At 54.3% G+C, this 19,766-nt stretch overlaps 1 protein-coding gene across 2 annotated transcripts in view; it reads right to left on the bottom strand.

The window, feature by feature from the left end:
• The window catches only part of ANKRD13B (ankyrin repeat domain 13B), a 25,929-nt gene extending 6,216 nt beyond the window's left edge, over positions 1 to 19,713 (bottom strand). Inside the window, exons 1-4 of one of the 2 annotated variants that reach the window (XM_063628683.1) lie at positions 19,610 to 19,713; positions 972 to 1,107; positions 738 to 862; positions 608 to 653 (exon numbers count right to left, since the gene is read on the bottom strand). In XM_063628683.1, the coding sequence (XP_063484753.1) occupies positions 608 to 632 (25 nt within the window). In that variant the 5' untranslated portion in view covers positions 633 to 653; positions 738 to 862; positions 972 to 1,107; positions 19,610 to 19,713. Of the gene's footprint in view, positions 1 to 607; positions 654 to 737; positions 863 to 971; positions 1,108 to 15,742; positions 16,356 to 19,609 lie in introns of those variants that run through there. The other variant, XM_055257477.2, reaches the window with a different exon arrangement.
• Positions 19,714 to 19,766: the final 53 nt, after the last annotated feature.

The following is a 19,766-nucleotide window of genomic DNA, read 5'->3' on the forward strand; positions in this document are numbered from 1 at the left end:
GGAAGCGGAGGTTGGAGGTGGCTTTGACTGGTCTGGCCTACCCGGCCTGGGCCAGCTCAGGGCATGGGGTTTGGGATCCGTGTGGCCAGGAACAGGGGAGGGAACTGATGAGAGAGCAGCCTCTCCTCCGAAACCCCCTCCCTGGCCAGTGTAGACCATACTCATGCAGAAGAGCAACCTGAGGTTGGGATGGGCATGTTTCTGTCACCACTAAGTCCCTAGTGTCCACCATTTGTTAATTCATTCACTCACTCTTTCATCCATTCTTTCAACAAATATTTATGAAACACCTACTGAGTGTTCCAGCCACTGGGAATACAACAGTGAAAAAGACAGGACTCCTACCCTCTCAGAGCTTACCTTCTAACAAGGAGCAGCAGGTCATGAATACAGTAAGCAAATCATGACAGAGTGAAGAGAATAATAATGGAATCAAGACAGTATCTGGGGCAATCTGGAAAGGCCTAGCTGAGGCGGTGGCCCTGAGCTGAGCTAAGGGATGGAGGGAACCGCCAGAAGAGCTATGAGAACACATTCCAGGCAGGGGAGCAAGCACAGGACCTAAAGTGGGAGAGAGCCCAGAAGCGACCTGCTGCAGCCCGCTTACCCCAGCTAGTGAACTCCCATTTCATCTCCACGTAGAAGTCCTGGGCCTGGAGGACGAAGGGGAGAGAGGCTAAGTCTGCACTGGAGAAGGGCTCAAGGGCTCCCGTGGTGGCTGAGAGGCTGGGCCTCACCTTGCGAAGCTTCTCCAGGAGCACAGGGATGCCTGCCAGCCGCTTCACCACCCGCTGGTAGTCCCGGTACCGAAGAACCAGCTGCACCAGCTCCAGGTCCCGGGTACTCACAGCCTCCTGGAGCACTGGGGGAGGGGGAGGCAAGGTCACATGGCAGGACCCTTCAGCCAACCATAGGTCTATGATGCTGGGGAGGCCCCGGCTGTGGGACCGGGGTGAGCCAGGGCTGCCCACCTGTCCAGCCGCTGCGATTCTCCCTGCCCACGTCTGCGCCGTGCGCCAGAAGCACACGGGCACACTCAAGGTGCCCCAGCGTGGTGGCCAGGTGCAGGGGAGTCCGGCCGCGGGGATCCAGCTGCTCAATGTCCACCTGGAGAAGGAGGAGGAGTGGAATATATAGCCCCAGTCACGTCGGAGGCAGCCCTCCGGAGCCAGACAGCCCCGGAGCAGGCAGCAACCCCCACCCCCTGCTGGGGCTGCTCTGCCTCGCCAACCTCACAAGGCAATGGAAAGACAGACACTATGAGCTGGGATCACGTGGATGGAAAGGGGCTTAGAAGACAGGACAGAAAGTGACTCTGGAAGAGGGAGGGCTTCCTCCCTTCCTGTCCAGCAAGGGCCCCTGGCTGGGTCCTCTCCTCCAGGGCCCAATGGCCTGCCTGCCAAGAATAAGCCTGGGATTGAAGTGGGGTGGCAAAGAGGCTGTTGGCCAAGGAGCTCAACTGGGACCAGACCTACCCTAAGGGTCCCAGACCACCTTCAGGAAGGGCCACCAATTTCGATCACTGACATTATCACTGAGTGAGGTTTAACAAACGGTTACAGTAATACACAGACAGGAATGAAATAACAAGTTCATGGTATTAATACAATTTCACAACCATGTCCTGTGCTGCTGGGACACTATGCATTAAAATTTGTACAAATCCTATAATTTTGTGAATAACATGATTACATTGCATGAGATTTTTGTTGTGTGACAAAAGTGATTAAAGCTTTTTCTTGGTTTTTTTTGTGTTTTTTTTTTTTTGAGACGGAGTCTCGCTCTGTTGGCTAGGCTGGAGTACAATGTCATGATATCGGCTCACTGCAACCTCCGTCTCCCAGGTTCAAGCGATTCTCCTGCCTCAGCCTCCCGAGTAGCTGGGATTACAGACATTCGCCACCACATCTGGCTAATTTTTTGTATTTTTAGTAGAGATGGGTTTTCACCATGTTGGCCAGGCTAGTATTGAACTCCTGACCTCAGGTGATCCACCTGGCTTGGGCTCCCTAAGTTCTGGGATTACAGGTGTGAGCCACAGCGCCCAGACAAAAGGTTTTGTTTGTTTGTTTGTTTGTTTGTTTTTACTTGAGACAGGGTCCAGGCTGGTCTCAAACTCCTAGGCTTAAGCAATCCTCCTGTTTCAGCCTCCCAAGCAGCTGGGATTACAGGCCCCTGCACCTGGCTTAGAAAGCATGTTTGTTAAACATAAGTTTTGTCTGTTTGTTTGTTTGTTTGTTTTTTGAGACAAAGTCTCACTGTGTCACCCAGGCTAGAGTGCAGTGGTGCCATCTTGGTTCATTGCAACTTCCGCCTCCAAGGTTGAAGCGATTCTTGTGCCTCAGCCTCCTGAGTAGCTGGGATTACAGGCGAGTACCACTATGCCAGGCTAATTTTTGTATTTTTAGTAGAGACGGGGTTTTGATATGTTGCCCAGGCTGGTCTCCAACTCCTGACCTCAAGTGATTCGCCTGCCTTGGCCTCCCAAAGTGTTGGGATTACAGGCGTGAGCCACCATGCCTGGCCTTAAACATAAGTATTTAAATATATTTCAAGAGTCTAGGACTTCTAGTTAAGAACAGTGAACTGACAGGCCAGGAGCGGTGGCTCACGCCTGTAATCTCAGCACTTTGAGAGGCCAAGGCGGGCAGATCACCTGAGGTTGGGAGTTCGAGACCAGCCTGACCAACATGGAGAAACCCCATCCCTACTAAAAATACAAAATTAGCCAGGCATGGTGGCCCATGCCTGTAATCCCAGCTAATCAGGAGGCTGAGGCAAGAGAACTGCTTGAACCCGGGAGGCGGAGGTTGCAGTGAGCCGAGATCGTGCCATTGCACTCCAGCCTGGGCGACAAGAGCAAAACTCCGTCTCAAAAAAAAAAAAGAACAGTCAACTGACCACATGCATGTAACTCCCTCCTCTTCTCTTCAAAACTTGATTAAAACACCAGTAAAAAGGCTTCTACTCCTACCATAATAAATGAAATGACTCTGCCACCATAAACAGTGAGAAAATTATTGCTGCAAAATACATGAAGGCTGGGCACAGTAGCTCACCCCTGTAATCCCAGCACTTTGGGAGGCAAAGGTTGGCGGATTGCTTGAGCCCAGGAGTTAGAGATCAGCCTGGGCAACATGGCAAAACCCCATCTCTACAAAAAATACAAAAGAATTAGCCGGGTATGATGGCCTGTGCCTGTAGTCCCAGCTACTCGGAGGCTGAGGTGGGAGGATCACTTAAGCCTGGGAGGTTGAGGCTACAATGAAGTATCATCATACTGCTGCACTCCAGGCTGGGCAACACAGTGAGACCCTGTCTCAAATATATATATATACATATGTGTGTGTGTGTGTGTGTGTGTATATATGTATATATATAAGTGTTTGTATATAATGTGTGTGTATATATATTTCTCTATATAGAAAATATATGTAAAGAGAAACAGCTGTTTTTAGAAGTCCAGAACTGTGATCCCTGAAGTAAGGAAAATGAACAAGGTGAGCTCTGTAACATCCCTGGATTTCTGCCTGGAGGAACATTCCAGACTGTAATTCAAGGAGGAGAAGCCCGAGCAGAGCATGGTGCTCTTCCTGAGAAGATGGAGACAGGATTCAGGGAAACCAAGGTACTAAAGGTTGCAGCAGAGCACAGTTCTGGAAAGGAGTAAACTACTCAAAAAACTCCAGAAATCTGCATAGGGGTCTCTTCAAGTCTTCCTGAATACTAAACTTCACATGTATATAGTGAAACTCAGTAAGGCCACACAAAAAGGAGCAATAAAATGGTAAATTCTCAGAGCTCACCAACGGCAGGGAGATAATCAAGCTCCAGCCTCCCAGAGTGGAGATGCGTATTTAATCAGACCCCAGAAGGGTCATGCCTTAGTAGTACAACTAAATTATCCCTAGAGAAAAGGCTCACCTAGACCAACCCCAACAAATTAAAAATTAGCCTCAGGCCGGGTGCAGTGGCTCATGCCTGTAATCTCAGCACTTTGGGAGGCGGAGGCGGGCAGATCACCTGAGGTCAGGAGTTCAAGACCAGCCTGGCCAAAATGGTGAAACCACATCTCTACTAAAAATACAAAAAATTAGCCGGGCATGGTGATGGGTGCCTGTAATCCCAGCTACTCAGGAGGCTGAGGCACAAGAATCACTTGAACCCAGGAGGCAGAGGTTGCAGTGAGCCAAGACTGCACCACTGCACTCTGGCCTGGGTGACAGAGCAAGACTCCATCTCAAAAAAAAAAAAAGAAAAGAAAAGAAAAAGCGAAATAAAAATTAGCATCAAAGGCCGGGCACAGTGGCTCACACCTCTAATCCCAGCACTTTGGGAGGCTGAGGCAGGCAGATCACTTGAGCCTAGGAGTTCAAGACCAGCCTGGGCAACATAGCAAAACCCCATGTCTACAAGAAATTAGCCAGGTATGGTAGCATGTGCCTGTAGCCTCAGCTACTCAATGACTGACAGGAGGATCCCTTAAGCCCAGGAGGATGAGGCTGCAATGAGCTGAGATTGCCCCACTGCACTCAAGCCTGGGTGACAGAGCAAGACTCTGTCTCAAAAAGAAAAAAAAAAGCATCGAAAAGGTCAAACTGATTTGCAAGTAATTTACCTAGTCTGCCCGAACAGAGCCCAACACTCTTTAAAGGACAGTAACAAATCCAGATGCTTAACATCATATTTACAATGTCCAACATTCAGTTAAAAATTACTAGATATGCCAAAAAGCAGGAAAACATAACTTATAGGTGGGGCACGGTGGCTCACGTGAGCCTGTAATCCCAGCACTTTGGGAGGCTGAGGTGGGCGGATCATGAGGTTAGGAGATTGAGCTTGCAGTGAGCCAAGATGGCGCCACTGCACTCCAGCCTGGGCAACAGAGTGAGACTCCATCTCAAAAAAAAAAGAAAATATAACCTATAATCAGGAGAAAAATAATTTCATAGAAACAAGACTCAGAAGTGATAAAGATGATAGATGGCTCAATATACTCAAGAGTTTAAAGAAAAACATGAAAAAGATGTTCATGAGGAGAGGAATGAGAGGTATGAAAAAGAACCCAGTGGACCATCTAAAGATAACAAGTACAGTAACTGAAATGAAAAATTCACTGAATGGAAATAACAGCAGATTAGATACTGCACAATTAAAAAATCAGTGAATTTGAAGACAGCAATAGAACTTTCCAAACTGAAGCACAGAGGAGAAAAATAGTACTGAAAAATAAAGTTGCCTGGGCTTCTATAGTCCCAGCACTTTTGGAAGCCAAGGCACGAGGTTGGCTTGAGTTCAGGAGTTTAAGACCAGCCCGGGCAATATAGCAATACCCTGTCTCTACAAAAAAAGAAAAACAAAAAACAACTTTTACATTAGCTGGGCATGATGGCAAGCAGCTGTAGTCCCAGCTCTTCTGGAAGCTGAGGCAGGAGGATCCCTTGAGCCCAGGAGTTCGAGGCTGCAGTGAGCTATGATCACGCCACTGCACTCCAGCCTGGGCAATAGAGCAAGACTCTGTCTCTATGGAGTCTCATAATCTGTAAGACATTATCGAGCATTCTAACATATATGTATTGGAATCCCAAAGGATAGAATAAAAAAGTAGGACAAATAAGACAAATTTAGAGAAATAGGCCAGGTGCGGTGGCTCACACCTGTAATCCCCGTACTTTGGGAGGCCGAGGCGGGTGGATCACAACATCGGAAGTTTGAGACCAGCCTGGCCAATATGGTGAAACCCTGTTTCTACTAAAAATACAAAAATTAGCCAGGCGTGGTGGTGGGCACCTGTAGTCCCAGCTACTCGGGGGCTGAGGCAAGAGAATCGCTTGAACCCGGGAAGAGGAGGTTGCAATGAGCTGAGATTGTGCCACTGCACTCCAGCTTGGGTGACAGAGGGAGACTCCGCCTCAAAATAAATAAATAAATAATAAAAGAAAGAAAGAATGTCCAAAATTTTTCCAAACTTGATAAAAACTACTATGGTGGGTTGAAGAATGGTGCCCCTCCTAAGACATGTCCACATCACATTCTGACCCTCACAGCCTATGAATGAGACCTTATTTGAAAAAAGGGTCTTTGCAGACATAATTAAGTTAAGGGTCTCAATATGAAATAATCCTGGATCACCCAGGGGGCCCTAAATCCAATGATAGGTGTCTTTCTAAGACACTCAGAGAGGTGGGAAGGCCATGTGAAGACGGAGGCAGACACTAGAGTTCGGCAGCCACAAGCCAAGAGGGTTGTGACCCAGTCACCAGAATCTGAAAGAGACAAGGCAGGACTCTTCCCTAGAGACTTTGGCGAGACTGCCACCTTGCCAACATCTTAAATTTGTACTTATATCTCCCAAACTGTGAAAGAATAATTTTTTTTTTTTTTTTTTTTTTTTTTTTTGAGATAGAGTCTCACTCTGTCGCCCGGGCTGGAGTGCAGTGGCGTGATCTCGGCTCACTGCAAGCTCCACTTCCCGGGTTCACGACATTCTCCTGCCTCAGTCTCCCGAGTAGCTGGGACTACAGGCGCCCACCACCACACCCGGCTAATTTTTTGTGTTTTTAGTAGAGACAGGGTTTCACCGTGTTAGCCAGGATGTTCTCGATCTCCTGACCTCGTGACCCACCCGCCTCGGCCTCCCAAAGTGCTGGGATTACAGGCGTGAGCCACCGCACCCGGCCAAATATTTGTTGTTTTAGCCCACGTAGTTTGTAGTAATTTGTTGTGGAAACTAATACCAAGATAAAGCCAAGAACCAAGAAATTTAATGAACCCCAAGTAAGACAAACACGAAGTAAACTATACCAAGGTTCATCATAATCAAATGCTGAAAACTAGTGGTAGAAAGAAAATCCTAAAAGCATTCAAAGAAATGAGGTCCATTATGTTTGGAAGAACAAATACAGGAAATACTACATTCTTCTCATCAGAAACTATGCAAGCCAGGAAACAATATAATGAAATCTTTAAAGTGCTGGGGGAAAAAAACAAAAACTTTCACCCTAGAATTCTTTTTTTTTTTCTCTAATCCAGTATGACTGGTATTGACCTAGAATTCTATACCCAGTGAAAATATTCTTCAAAAATGAAGAAGAAATAAATATGTTGGCAGACAAACAAATACTAAGAGAATTTATTGCCAGATGTGCAGGAAATGTTAAAGGGAGTTCTTCAGGTGGAAAGAAAATGATCCCAGATGGAAACTTGAATCTGTACAAAGGACTGAAGAGTGCCAAAAAATGTTAAATGTATAAGAATGTCAGGAGGCCAGGCACAGTGGCTCATGCCTGTAATCCCAGCACTTTGGGAGGCCGAGGCGGGCAGGTCACCAGAGGTCAGGAGTTTGGACCAGCCTGGCCAACATGGTGAAACCTCATCTCTACTAAAAATACAAAAATTAGCTGGGCGTGGTGGGGGGATTCCTATAATCCCAGCTACTAGGGAGGCTGAGGCACAAGAATCGCTTGAACCTGGGAGGTGGAGGTTGCAGTGAACAGAGATCACACCACTGCACTCCAGCCTGGGTGATAGAGAGAGACTCTGTTTCAAAAAAAAAAAAAAAAAAAAAGAATGTCAGGCTGGGCGCAGTGGCTCATGCCTGTAAGCTTTGGGAGGCCGAGGTGGGCAGATCACTTGAGCCCAGGAGTTTGAAACCAGCGTGGGCAATGTGGTGAAACTCTGTTCTACAAAAAAATACTAAAATTAGCCAGGCGTGGTGGTGCATGCCTATCGTCCCAGCTACTGGGAGGCTGAGGTGGGAGGATCCCTTGAGCCAGGGAGCCAGAGGTTGCAGTGAGCAAAGATCACGCCACTGCACTCCAGCCTAGGCAACAAAGCCAGACCCTGTCTCAAAAAAAAAAAAAAAAAAAAAAAAAAAGTCAATAAAATATTTAAAACTCACAAGAATAAAGAGAAGAGATGTTAGCAGATGAGAAACTTCAACACAACTTTAGAACATGGAAAGTGGCTGGGGCCTCACAACTGACTTAGGGGAGCAGAGGAAGCTGAAACTAATGCAGCCACAGAGGGAAACGTCCGCAGAAGGAGCAAGCCAGGTGACCCCCAGCCCCCCTGAAAGGTGTAGGTAGGACCTGCAGGCAGTGGGGACGGCAGAGGTGGAGGTGAAGCTAGAGCTGAGTGCAGGGAATCTGGTTACAATTCAGGACCCCCTGGTCCCCTTCCTAGCCTCATTAAGCTGGGAGATGCCCCCCTTCCTCACCACAGGACACCAGGGGTTTATTCTCTGTAGAAATTGGGCATGAGATGCTCTGGACTCAGGAGCATTGGCCACAGCAGAGGATGAGGCATGGTGCTGAAAGCCAGTGATCCGTGAAACCCCAGCCCCTTCCCTACCTGGGTCCTGAACCACTGGCAGCCAGGCCACACCACCACCACCCTATCCACCCGAGTAGGAAGTTGTCCCAAAGACCTCAGAATACAGACATCTGGTGACCCTACAATGAACAGGCCAGCCTGCCACCTGATCACTTTACAGTAGCACCCACACATCCCTGAGCTCCACAGCCCCATTATTAAATATGACCCAACAGCCAGGAGAAACTGGACACTTGATGAAAGCTTCCCATGTGAAATAAACCAAAACATACAAATTAGATGCTAAGGTGGCCGGGCACGGTGGCTCACGCCTGTAATCCCAGCTCTCTGGGAGGGCGAGGCGGGCGGATCACGAGGTCAGGAGATTGAGACCATCCTGGCTAACACGGTGAAACCCCATCTCTACTAAAAATACAAAAAATTAGCCGGGCGTGGTGGCGGGTGCCTGTAGTCCCAGCTACTCGGGAGGCTGAGGCAGGAGAATGGCATGAACCCGGGAGGCGGAGCTTGCAGTGAACCGAGATTGCACCACTGCACTCCAGCCCGGGGGACAGAGCGAGACTCCGTATTAAAAAAAAAAAAAAAAATTGATGCTAAGAATCCAGAGGAAATTCTCCTGATGCAGGGAATAAAAGAAAACTCTTTGGGGGAAAACAGTAATTTACGTCCTCAGGAAAATATAAAAAGATCACTGAATTCGGCCGGGCACGGTGGCTCACGCTTGTAATCCCAGCACTTTGGGAGGCCGAGGCGGGTGGATCACGAGGTCAGGAGATCAAGACCAGGTGAAACCCCGTCTCTACTAAAAATACAAAAAATTAGCCGGGCGTGGTGGCGGGCGCCTGTAGTCCCAGCTACTCGGAGAGGCTGAGGCAGGAGAATGGTGTGAACCCGGGAGGCGGAGCTTGCAGTGAGCCGAGATTGCGCCACTGCACTCCAGCCTGGGTGACAGAGCGAGACTCCGTCTCAAAAAAAAAAAAAAAAAAAGATCATTGAATTCATGAAACAAAATGGGACAGCCTGGCTTTCCATGACGTCTCCTGCCCTTTCTCTTGCCTTCTTCATTCTGGAAGTGACTTTCTTAACTTTTCCTTGTTTTCTGCATTCCTGGACAGCTGCACCTGCCCCCGTAAATGGTAAACATCGCCTGAATTTACTTCATTTTCAGGTGGAAAAAAAACCAACTTTGAAACTGTCTTCATCTCTTCTTTTTCCCGCACCCTCCACATCTAACCCATCAGAAAAACTTGTACGCTCTGCCTTCGAAACAGACCTAGATGCCTCCCAGTTTCCACTACCTTGCAGCTGTTGCCACCCCATCTCTCACTGGCAGCCCCCCACTGTCTCTTTGCTGCTCCCCTGGTTCCCAGGCTCTATTGTCCACTTCACCTATGGCACTCAAGTTACCCTGTGAAGTGTTACTCAGGTCCTGACACTCTTTAGTTCAAAATCTTCACCAGGCGCGGTGGCTCACGCTTGTAATCCCAGCACTTTGGGAGGCCGAGGCGGGCGGAGCACGAGGTCAGGAGATGGAGACCACGGTGAAACCTCATCTCTACTAAAAATACAAAAAATTAGCCGGGCGTGGTGGCGGGCGCCTGTAGTCCCGGCTACTTGGAGATGCTGAGGCAGGAGAATGGCGTGAACCCGGGAGGCAGAGCTTGCAGTCAGCCGAGATCGCGCCACTGCACTCCAGCCTGGGTGACAGTGCGAGACTCCGTCTCAAAAAAAAAAAAAAAAAAAAAAAAAAAAAAAAATCTTTCAGTGGCTTTCCATCGTAGTTAGCAGGGAATCCAATGGCCCCAGACTTCTCTTTGAACTCATTTGTTCCACCCTTCGCCAACGGCCTTCCCTGGAACATTCTCTAGGATCCTCCAGAGAGCCCCAAAGCTTTCTCCCTCCCTTCACTCAGGCTGCTGCCCAAATATCACCTCCTTAGAAAAGCCTGCCCTGACAGCCCATCTGAGGTGACAGCAGCTATGGCTCTATCCACTGCCCATCCAAGTGCCTGTTTAGCACTTCCTGCACCTCGAACAGAAGCCCCATCAGCCAGGTCCCCATCTGCTTTGCTCACTGCTGGTTCCCCACTCCCCAGGCAGCACCTGGCACATAAATATTTGCTAGACAAATGCACAGAGTACTAGGCTGAGGGGGCACAAGCAGGGGAAGGTAATTAACCAAGAAATCATTGCAGAAGTATATGGTTTATGCCGGGGGGCTCACGTCTGTAATCCCAGCACTTTGGGAGGCCAAAGTAGGCGGATCACTTGAGCTCAGGAGTTCGAGACCAGCCTGAGCAACATGGCAAGACCCCATCTCTACAAAAAATATACAAAAATTAGCCAGGCATGGTGGCACCACCTGTAGTCCTAGCTCCTTGGGAGGCTGAGGTAGGAGGATCACCTGAGCCTGGGAGGCAGAGGCTGCGCTGAGCTGTGATCACACTACTGCACTCCAGCCTGGGTGACAGAGTGAGACCCTGTCTCATTAAAAAAGAAAAAAAAAAGAAGAAAGAAAGAGAGAGGGAGGGAGGGAGAGAGAGAAGGAAGGAAGGAAGGAAGGAAGGAAGGAAGGAAGGAAGGAAGGAAGGAAGGGAAGGAGGGAGGGAGGGAGGGAGGGAGGGAGAAGGGGAGGGGGGGAGGGGAGGAGAAGGGGAGGGGGGAGGGGAGGAGAAGGAACTATATTGTTTATAATTAGGGAGGTAAATGACAGAAGGAGTCCAGAGCGCTGGGGAGGTGGGAGAGGAGGTGGGAGAGGTGGAGCAAGGAGCAACGCTTTTCATTCTTTTCATTATGCATCTTCTAGCAACAGTTAAATATTTTAAAGCATGACCATGAACTCCATTGTCAAAAATGAAACATTTTAAATAATTTAAGATTATTTATATAATTTTTATAGCCTTGTCCTGGAATTTCTTCATTTTTCAATATACTGGGAGCCTCAAAAAAACCAGTGGGCCTGGCCCCTGTTGGCCTCTGACTGTGGCCCCCCACAGAGAAGGGGAGCACTGTTTACTCTTGTCCAATCCAGGTTGGGCTGGACTCCCGGGCTTGCAACGTGGGTGGAGTCCTGAGTCCTGCAGGGGGAGTGGGAGAGGGCCACAGGGCCCGAGCTGACTGGGGAAGTGCTGAGCAATCCAGGCCTCCTGGCCCTGCCCCAGATGCCGCAGCCGCAGCTGCTGCAGCTAATAAGGCCTTGGGGAGCTGGCAGGGCCCCTGCCTGGCCTCAGGGCTCCAGATGCTGTCTCCGCCTCCCCCTCAGGTGTCTCAGCTCCAGGCTCCAGAGAGAGGCTGGCACTCCCTTGCAAGCAGGGTGCCCCTCCCCATCTCCACACCTCAGGAGCGCTCCCCAGCACGCCTCCCCAGGGAGGCCTGGATGGCTCAGCACCCCATACACCCCATGCAGAACCCCATACGCTCAGCCAAGCCCCAGAGCAGCTCTCCCTACAAGCCCAGAGTGCCGCCTGCAGTGTAACTGGCACTTGCCCTGGGCCCAGGTAGGAGAATTCATTAATCTCCTCAGCAGAGGCCTCTAGCTATTTAATTGCTGGAATGAAAAGGTTTCCCATGAAACCCAACACCCAGCCCTCCCCACCAAGAGAATGGAGATTCCTTATCCCAGCAGGCCTCAGCTGCAGTCAAAAGCTGGGGCCTTTGGAGTTTCGTAGCTGGGGCTCCCTGGGCAGAGAGCCTCCTTGCCTCCACTCAGGCACACACACCACACTCTAGTACACACAGGTACCACACAGATACACACTCGTACGCTCATAGGTACTCACATGTGCCCTTAAGTGTACAAGCACATGCATGCCCAGCTGCCTTCTGGCCCTGCAGGAGTCCACTCCTGTGTAACGTGTGTGCACGCTGCCAGCATATTTGCACAGGAACACCCCTCACACCCACGTGCACTAGCAGGGTACTTTCCAAACTCCTTTAGCAAGAGCAGAATCCTTTTGTTAAGGGAAGTAAGAAAAGCATACACCTAATGTATGGACTAAACATGGTGCTTTCGAGGTAGGTGAGGGACGCAGAGCCTGTGCTCGAGGTGGTGCCTGCTCAGCCCCTTCCCCAGCCCACGGGGAGGAAGGCAGGAGTCTGGTGTGGTCATTGCTTGACCTCTCCTGCCCAACGCGGGGTGCAGGGGCAGGTCTGCCTGAGCTCATTCAAGGGGAGGGAGGCAGGATGCATCCTCAAGCTGCATAGGAGGCCATGGGCTGTGGGGACCGTACCCTGGACTTCTCCCTCCATGTCACCCCTCCCATCCTGCCCTTGCAGCCCCTCCCCGTCATCCCAGAACACATTGATTTTTGGTTTCTGGGGTTTGCGGCTCCCTCTCCCGAGCTTCCTAGCTTACCAGCTGTGGTGATGCCCCACATCCAGGACTGCCCACTGTAGGCAAAGGGAGGGGTCTGAGGTGCTCCCTGCACATTCTAGGCCCCACAACCCATCTCCCCTGCCTCTAGGTCAGAAGGGTGAACAGGGAAAGCAGGAAGCAAGCCCATGGTGGAGAACGCCCCAGGGAGAAGGAAAATGTTTTTCTGGGACCACAATCTGCCCACTTCAGGGTTCTGGTTGCCAGGGGCAGAGTCCTGCTCCCCAGGCCCGGCCCACACATGTCCCTCCCACGGGAACCACACAGGCTAACCCTTCCCCAGGGAACACCAGGAACTCGTGACTCCAGAACCAGGGCCATGCCCAGCTGGCCATGCCAGGCAAGGCGGAACTGGCACATTCCCTGGCCTACAACCCTGTCCCCCCCGATCTGGCAGGGAACATGCATAGCAGCAAGCAGGGCACCGCGCCGGCATTACAGCACTGCTGGGTGCCCCTTCCCTTCACCAGGTACCTCCTATCTGCCCACCACTCCCTGCTTCCAGCCTCCAGCAGAGCAATTAGGGGCTGAGCAAAGCCCATTAACCTGCTCTGAAGGTGGCCATACTGGCCCCCTCCTCAGCCAGCTGCACTGCCAAGCCTGCCCACGGAGGGCCTCTGCGGGTCTTTCTTGGAGTGAAGAGGCGGCGGCTATGCCAAGCCAAGACCAGGGAAACCCGGCTCCTGAGTGCTTGAGGAAAGCCAAGCTGTTTCTCTGGCCGCTGGTACCAGGGGGACTAGAGGCCAGGGACCCCTGGCTGGGATGCCAGGGTTCCACAGTGCTTTTCTCATGATGTTAGGTGGCTGTCCCCAGGTCCCCCTTGCAGAAAACAGAGCCTGGTGCCCTGGGGAGTAGGCAGCGTACATCTGGATACAAGCCTCACTCTGGGCCGGTCCTCGAGAGGGGAGACAGCTAGGGAACTCTCCCACCCACACGGAGTGGCATTCCTCTTTTTGGCACACCCGAGGGAAGGAGAGGACTGGCCTGGCTCCTCTGTGGTTGAACAAGGGTTAACCTCCACCATTGCCCTATATTCCCCCTGGCCTGGATCCAGGGCAGGCAGTGTCCATTTCAAGGAGACATTAACTCACTGGGGCAGGGGTAGGGGTGAACCTGGGACCTTGTTTCTGAGGCAGCCAGAGGGGTGGGAGAGAGAAACACATGAGCAGCCCCCAACACCTCTACCTTCAGCGGCTCCGGTGCCCCCCAACCCAACCTTACCCCAGCAAGATGGCCACCCACTTCGGGACTATCAGCAGAGAGGCCTGCTGGAGAAGTCTTTTCTCCCAGGGCATTCTGCCTTTCTCCAGTCTCTGCAGTAAAAGGACCACCCACCCTCAGGCAAGGGAGTGGGACTGAGGCATTCTGGAGATTCAGCCTTCTGCCTAGTGATCCTTGGACCCCTGGGAAGTTCTTCCCACATGAGGCTTGTCTTCTTTTGCTTTCAGGGAAGGAAAGCAGAGAAGAGCCAGCAGAGGCTGGCTGGCCATGTCTTAGCACTTTGCACGTCACCCTGGAATTCCCTGTTCACACTTGCTTCACCAGAACAGAGACTCCTTGAAGGCAGGGGCTGGTGCCCTGTTTGTTCATCTGTTTCCCGGGGGAACTGTGACCCACTTTCTTTAACAGGCCTCTCGTGGCTGCAGGGCACTGCCTTTATGATAGATAAACAGAGACAGGGTCTGAGGAGTTCAGTCTGAGGAGAAACTTGGAGAGTGCTGGCGTAGGCACAGGTAACACGAAGTGGCCACCCAGACCGGCCCAGAGGCTTGCAGGCACTCGGATATTTACAGGGACTGCCATGCAGAGCTGGATACCATGCAGGCCTGGGGGCTGGCTCAGCATGGGACTTCAGAGACACATCCTGACCCCCAGCCTGCTCAGTCCGATGGCCTGCCCTCCACCTCCATGCTTCCCTTGGCGATTGCACAGCTCCTCAGACTGAACTTCTCGTGACTCAATAAGCAGCCCTCAGAAGGTAAATTCCCACAGTGGGCAACTATGCTAACCATCCCCAGCCCATGGCCCCAAGGTCTCAGACCCAGACCAAAACTGGGGTTCTCAGCATGCAGCAAGCCATGGGGCTCGGGCCCAGCTCTGGCTCTTGCAGCCCACCCTGGAGGCTGGAGGGGGGTCAGCTCTGCCATGAGTGCCTACCTGTGGCCTGGGTGCCAAGGGCAGAAGTGGCAATCTGTGACCTGTGCCTGCCTTTGTTCTGAAGCATGGCCAGAAGACATCCCCCCTTCCCCTGTTTTCTGGAGACCACTGCCCAGCCCAAAGCTGGTGACCCACGTGGCCTTACTGACCAGCAGAAACCAGGGAGCCCACCTGGTGTGCAGAACCTCAAGTCCTTCCAGCAGCCAGGGCCCCCCAGCTTCCTCTGCGCCTAGAAGCCAGGCCCCAGCACCAGAGGGCAGGAGAGCGCTTTTCAGCACCTGGACAAGGCCCTTGGGGCCTCCCAAGAGGGTCTTTCTCCACTCCCCGTTCCTGAGCTGGGGCTGGGGTCTGAGGGATCCAAGGATGTGCCCAGTTTGAGAGCTAAAAGAGAAAGCGCTCACCGTTGGGGAATGGGCGCTGGGTGGGGCTGGGGTGCCTGGGAGTGTGACACGGCCTCTTCTCCATTCTTGACCTATGGCCCCCTCCCCACGCAAGCCTTTCCCACCTCCGCACCCTCACTCGGGAGGTGTCACCGCTCAACTGGCTGGGGCGGACTCTCCCACCACATGGAACACCGACTCAGCCCGCAGCCCCTCCCTGCAGCCCTCACTGCCCCGGCGGAGGAGGGGCACAGCGGCCTCTACCCTCATCTAGGAGAGTCCGAAACACTTGTGGTCCCGCCCGTCCCGGCCGGAGGGGGGCGGGCAGGGCCCGCTCCCATCACCTTTTCTCGGTCAACAAGCACAAAAGCCGCGGCCGCAAACAAAGACGCGCCGCAAACTCGCCAGGGAGGCGGGACAGCCCTCGCCGCACCCCCTCCCCAGGCCGGACGGGCGTGCCCGGCCGCGGGGTCCCTGCGGCGCCCCGAAGGCGCTCCTACCTGGCCGGCGCGGACCTCCTTCTCCAGCTCGCGGTGGCGGTTGTGCCACACGAGGTAGTGCAGCGGGTACTTGCCCTCGGGCCCCTTCCTGGTGGAGGCGTTGGCGGGGATCATCGCCCGCTCCTCATGCCGGGGCCGCGGCGCCCGGCCGGGGAGGAGGGACGGCGCCGGAGCCGGGGCCCGGGGCCGCGGGGCGGGGGGCCGGCGCTGTCTGCTCGCGGGGCTGCGGCTCGGGCATGTGCGAGCGGCGGCGGGCGGGGGCGGCGCGCCCGGCGCGGTGCGGGCGGCGCGGGCGACTGGCGTCCTCGCGAGGCGGCGGCGGCGGGCGGCGCGGAGAGGCCCCCACCCGCCCTGGGAGGGAGCGGGCACTCGGCGGCGCGGCGCGGACTCGCGCTCGCCTCCCACACCCCCGCACACAAAGACGCCGCTCGGCGGAGGGAGCAGGCGCCCGCAGCGGGCGCGGGGGCGCACGGGGCGCGGGCCCCGGGGACGCCGCCGCAGGGACGCGCGCCCGCAGACCCCGGGTCCCCGCAGCTGCATAGCCCGGCCCTCAGCCCGAGTGGCCGGCGCGGGATGCGGGGATGCGGGGATGCGGGGATGATGGGGAGAGAGGAAGGGGACCAGGCGCCCCGGGTAGAGCTTGTCAGCTCAGCCCCGCGGCATCATGGGGCTTGTAGTCCGCCTCGTGCAACTGGGGGTGGCAGGTGGCCCGAGAGGGTCTGCACTGTCCCCGGATCTCGTGGGAGAGTGGGCGGGGAGTCAGGCCTGGTCCAGACGCGGGCGGGGCCCTGACGCCAGGTGGGCTGGGGCGCACCTCCCCCGCTGGCATTTTGCCTTTTGCTGGGGAAGGGGGGGGCACGGGCCTAGGTCGAGCGTTTGGGAGACGGGGTGGAGGTGTGGTCTTCAGAATTGAGCTTGGGTCCCAGGGGCGTGAAGAAGGATCCGGATTCCCAGAAGAGAGTGACTGATGGGGAACTCCTGAGAAAGGTGTGGGGCATCAGTACCAAGGGTCATTGGAGCAGCCAGCGGTCTGGCCCATGGAACATTTCTGAGGAGTCTTCCCTGCCCTGTTAGAAAATTAAACTCCATCTTCCACACATGTCACTGGAAACAGAATGTCCAGTAAGGCGGGAAAGACGGTCCCTTTCCCCCCCACACACTGTCCCCAGCAAGAACCAGAGTGAGGTTGGACAGAAAAAGCAGCAGGTGGCAGCTCCGCTCCTCCACCCAGCTGGCCCTTCAGGAAGGGAAGTGACTGATTCCAGAGACTCTCCTTCCTGAATGACCCCAGGGTGAAGAGGTACTTCCAGAATGGTCCCTGCAGAGGGTGTGGTAAAAGTTGAATTGGCCTCTCAGGCGCCAATTGCAAGGCCTGGAAGGACCAAGAGGCTTGGACCAGTCCCTGGTGGGAGGGGACTGTGATGTCAGAGAGACCAGAGTTCGAATACCTCCAACTGCCTGACCTTAAAAGAGCAAACTGCTTAATTTTTCCGACTTTCTCGGTTCACTCCCCTTCAAAATGAGAATCTAGATACTACCTCCTGGGGTGAGCTAAGGATAATGACTGCCCTGGAAACAGCGCCTCCCTCCCCCAACCAGGCGGGCCGAGACAGGTGGCGGGACCAGGCACGGTGCCTTCTTGAGCCCACCTCAGAACAAGGCAGGAATAAGGGATTCCACACCGGCCCTACTTAAAACAACAATCCAAGAAGTGTTTGTGTGGGAGGTGCCAGCAAAAGCTTGCAAACTCTCTCAGGTTTCTTTGTGTGGTCTTCCCTCCTTCCTCCTCCACACCCTGCGGTGCCAGGCCCCGGCGGGAAGAGATGAGGGAGGAGCGGTCTGCCTCGCCCCTTTCTCCAGCCTGGGAGGAGCCAGCTGGCGTCTCCGGCGGCCCGGGACCGCTGCCCGCCTACACCACCAGGGGTCAGCAGAGTGTCGTGGCTGCAGTCGGTGCAGGGGAGGGGGCTGGCGCGGTTGAGGGGCATCTAGGAGTGGCCGGGAGCATGCCTGTGCATTTCCTTATTAAATTGTTTTTAGAACCTTGTGTGTGATTCCACTGTAGCAGTCCTGCTTCCTGGGGTGGTGACATCTCCACGGGGGAATCCAGAAACCCTTTTATCTCCAGTCCCAGGCCCAGAAGTTTGGCTGTGACGGGGCTGGGGGAAACAAAGTTTGGACGCTGTGTCCGCGCCAGGGCCACTCCCAGGTAGTCTCAGAGCCAACCAGGAGATGGGGAGTGGGGTGGGGGGGTAAGCGGAGTGAATCATCCTTCTTCCCCAGCAAAGCCCAGGAGTCCGAGGACACGGGGAGTTCAGGATGGATTGTGGGGAGCTGTCGATTGTGGGGAGCTGTCCCCTGGGCGGCCGGGTTCTTTTTTTGCCAGGCGGCGGTAGACACTGGATCCAGGTCGCTTGCGCTTCGGTCCGCGCTCTCAGCTGCCACGTGCTCGAGACGCGCCCACACAGCGGAGAAACAAAGACAGCCAAGCGGCAGGGCTGCCAGCAGCCTCCTCGATATTTAATAAATGAAATTCCATAGCTGGGGGTCGATCGGGGGTGAACGAGCGGCCACCGCTCGCGGACTGAGCGCCCGGCACTGGCTGCCTGGCCACTCCCCCGTCTCACTCCCCCCGCCCCTTACCCCCTTCCCACTGGAGCCACCAAGCCCACGGACTCTTTAGTGAGAGAGCAGCTCGGGGCGGCAGGTGGTGCACCCCCCTACACACCAGCTAGGTATCGTTGCTTGCAAAAGCCTCACCAGCTGAGCGGCTGGCTGTCGGGGGAGGGGAGGCCTGCAAGATTTTTTTAAGGTGCAATTATAAATAAAGCCCATGGATCGCGATTTCAAACAAACTTGTCAATCTGGGCCGCAGCAAAAGGCGATGGAGGCAGCTTTGCATGTATTTCGGGTGGTGTGACTCATGAGCATTACTTGTCTCCCCTAGGGAAGGAGCCTGCCCACCCACAAGTCACTGCCTCTCTGGCACCGCTGGGATAAATCGACCAACTTGAGCACCCCTGCCAAAGGACTGCCCCCATCTTAACAAGCAGGAGTCTCTGACTCTTGGAGAACCCCCCCTCACCACTGACCTGGCCCCCAGGTCTGGCCCTGGGGACCTCTGCCCTCTCCCCACAAGCAGAGTGCCCGGGCGTTTTGCTGCTGCAGGGATTGGGGGTTGGGTACACGCGCGGCACACGTGTATGGGGGAGCATGCTCAGTGCGGGGGCTGCGCTTATGTGCGGCCTCCACCTAGGCTCCCTGCCCCCCAGCCCACCTACGTCCCTCACCTGCCTTGCCTTTGCCTGCCTCGTCCTGTGAAGTCCAGGAAGAAAGGCCGTCACCTGAAACGGCCCCTCTATGTTATATGCGCCCTTTCTGGACACACACACCTCTGGTGGCCCAGAAACACCGTGGGTGTGTGTAAGGCGGATGACAAGTGGATGTGAGTGCACACAGGCACAGTGGTCACTCCTCGGGAGGTCTTTAAAAACCGCCCAGATTCTCTCCTTTCTGGGTGGAAGCATGCATGGAGAGATAGATATATTTTTAGTCCGGAGGCAGGGGAATACACTGCCTGACCTTTCTGGCACCTGGGCGTCCATATTGTTGGCAGTGGGCGTATTCAGCAAGAGTGTGACACACACACACCTGGACACACAGATGTGGACACCTACGGGACAGGGACGCACACCTCACCCCAACCAGAGATAGACGGGTACCCCAAGGCACAGCCCCTTTGACCTGGAGCGGGACTTGGGCCTCCAAGTCCTTCTTCCCTAATCCCCGCCCTCGCCGTCCCTGGGCCCAGCGTCCCCCGGTCCACCCCACACGGAAAGTGAAGGGGAGGGGGCTGTGAGGGTGACTCACATTGCCTCCGGGCCAGGCGAGCACTGCAGCAGAGGCCAGGGCCGCAGGCCACGCTGCCCTCCAGGGCCGGGCATCTGCCGCGGCCCCTTTAAGCGCCCCCGCCCCCTCCCGCCCGCGCCCGGGCTTCCTTTCTCTAGGGGGCGCGGCCGGCAGCGCG

The sequence above is a fragment of the Symphalangus syndactylus genome, chromosome 20 (assembly GCF_028878055.3).
Source record: "Symphalangus syndactylus isolate Jambi chromosome 20, NHGRI_mSymSyn1-v2.1_pri, whole genome shotgun sequence".
NCBI classification, from domain to species: Eukaryota; Metazoa; Chordata; class Mammalia; order Primates; family Hylobatidae; genus Symphalangus; species Symphalangus syndactylus.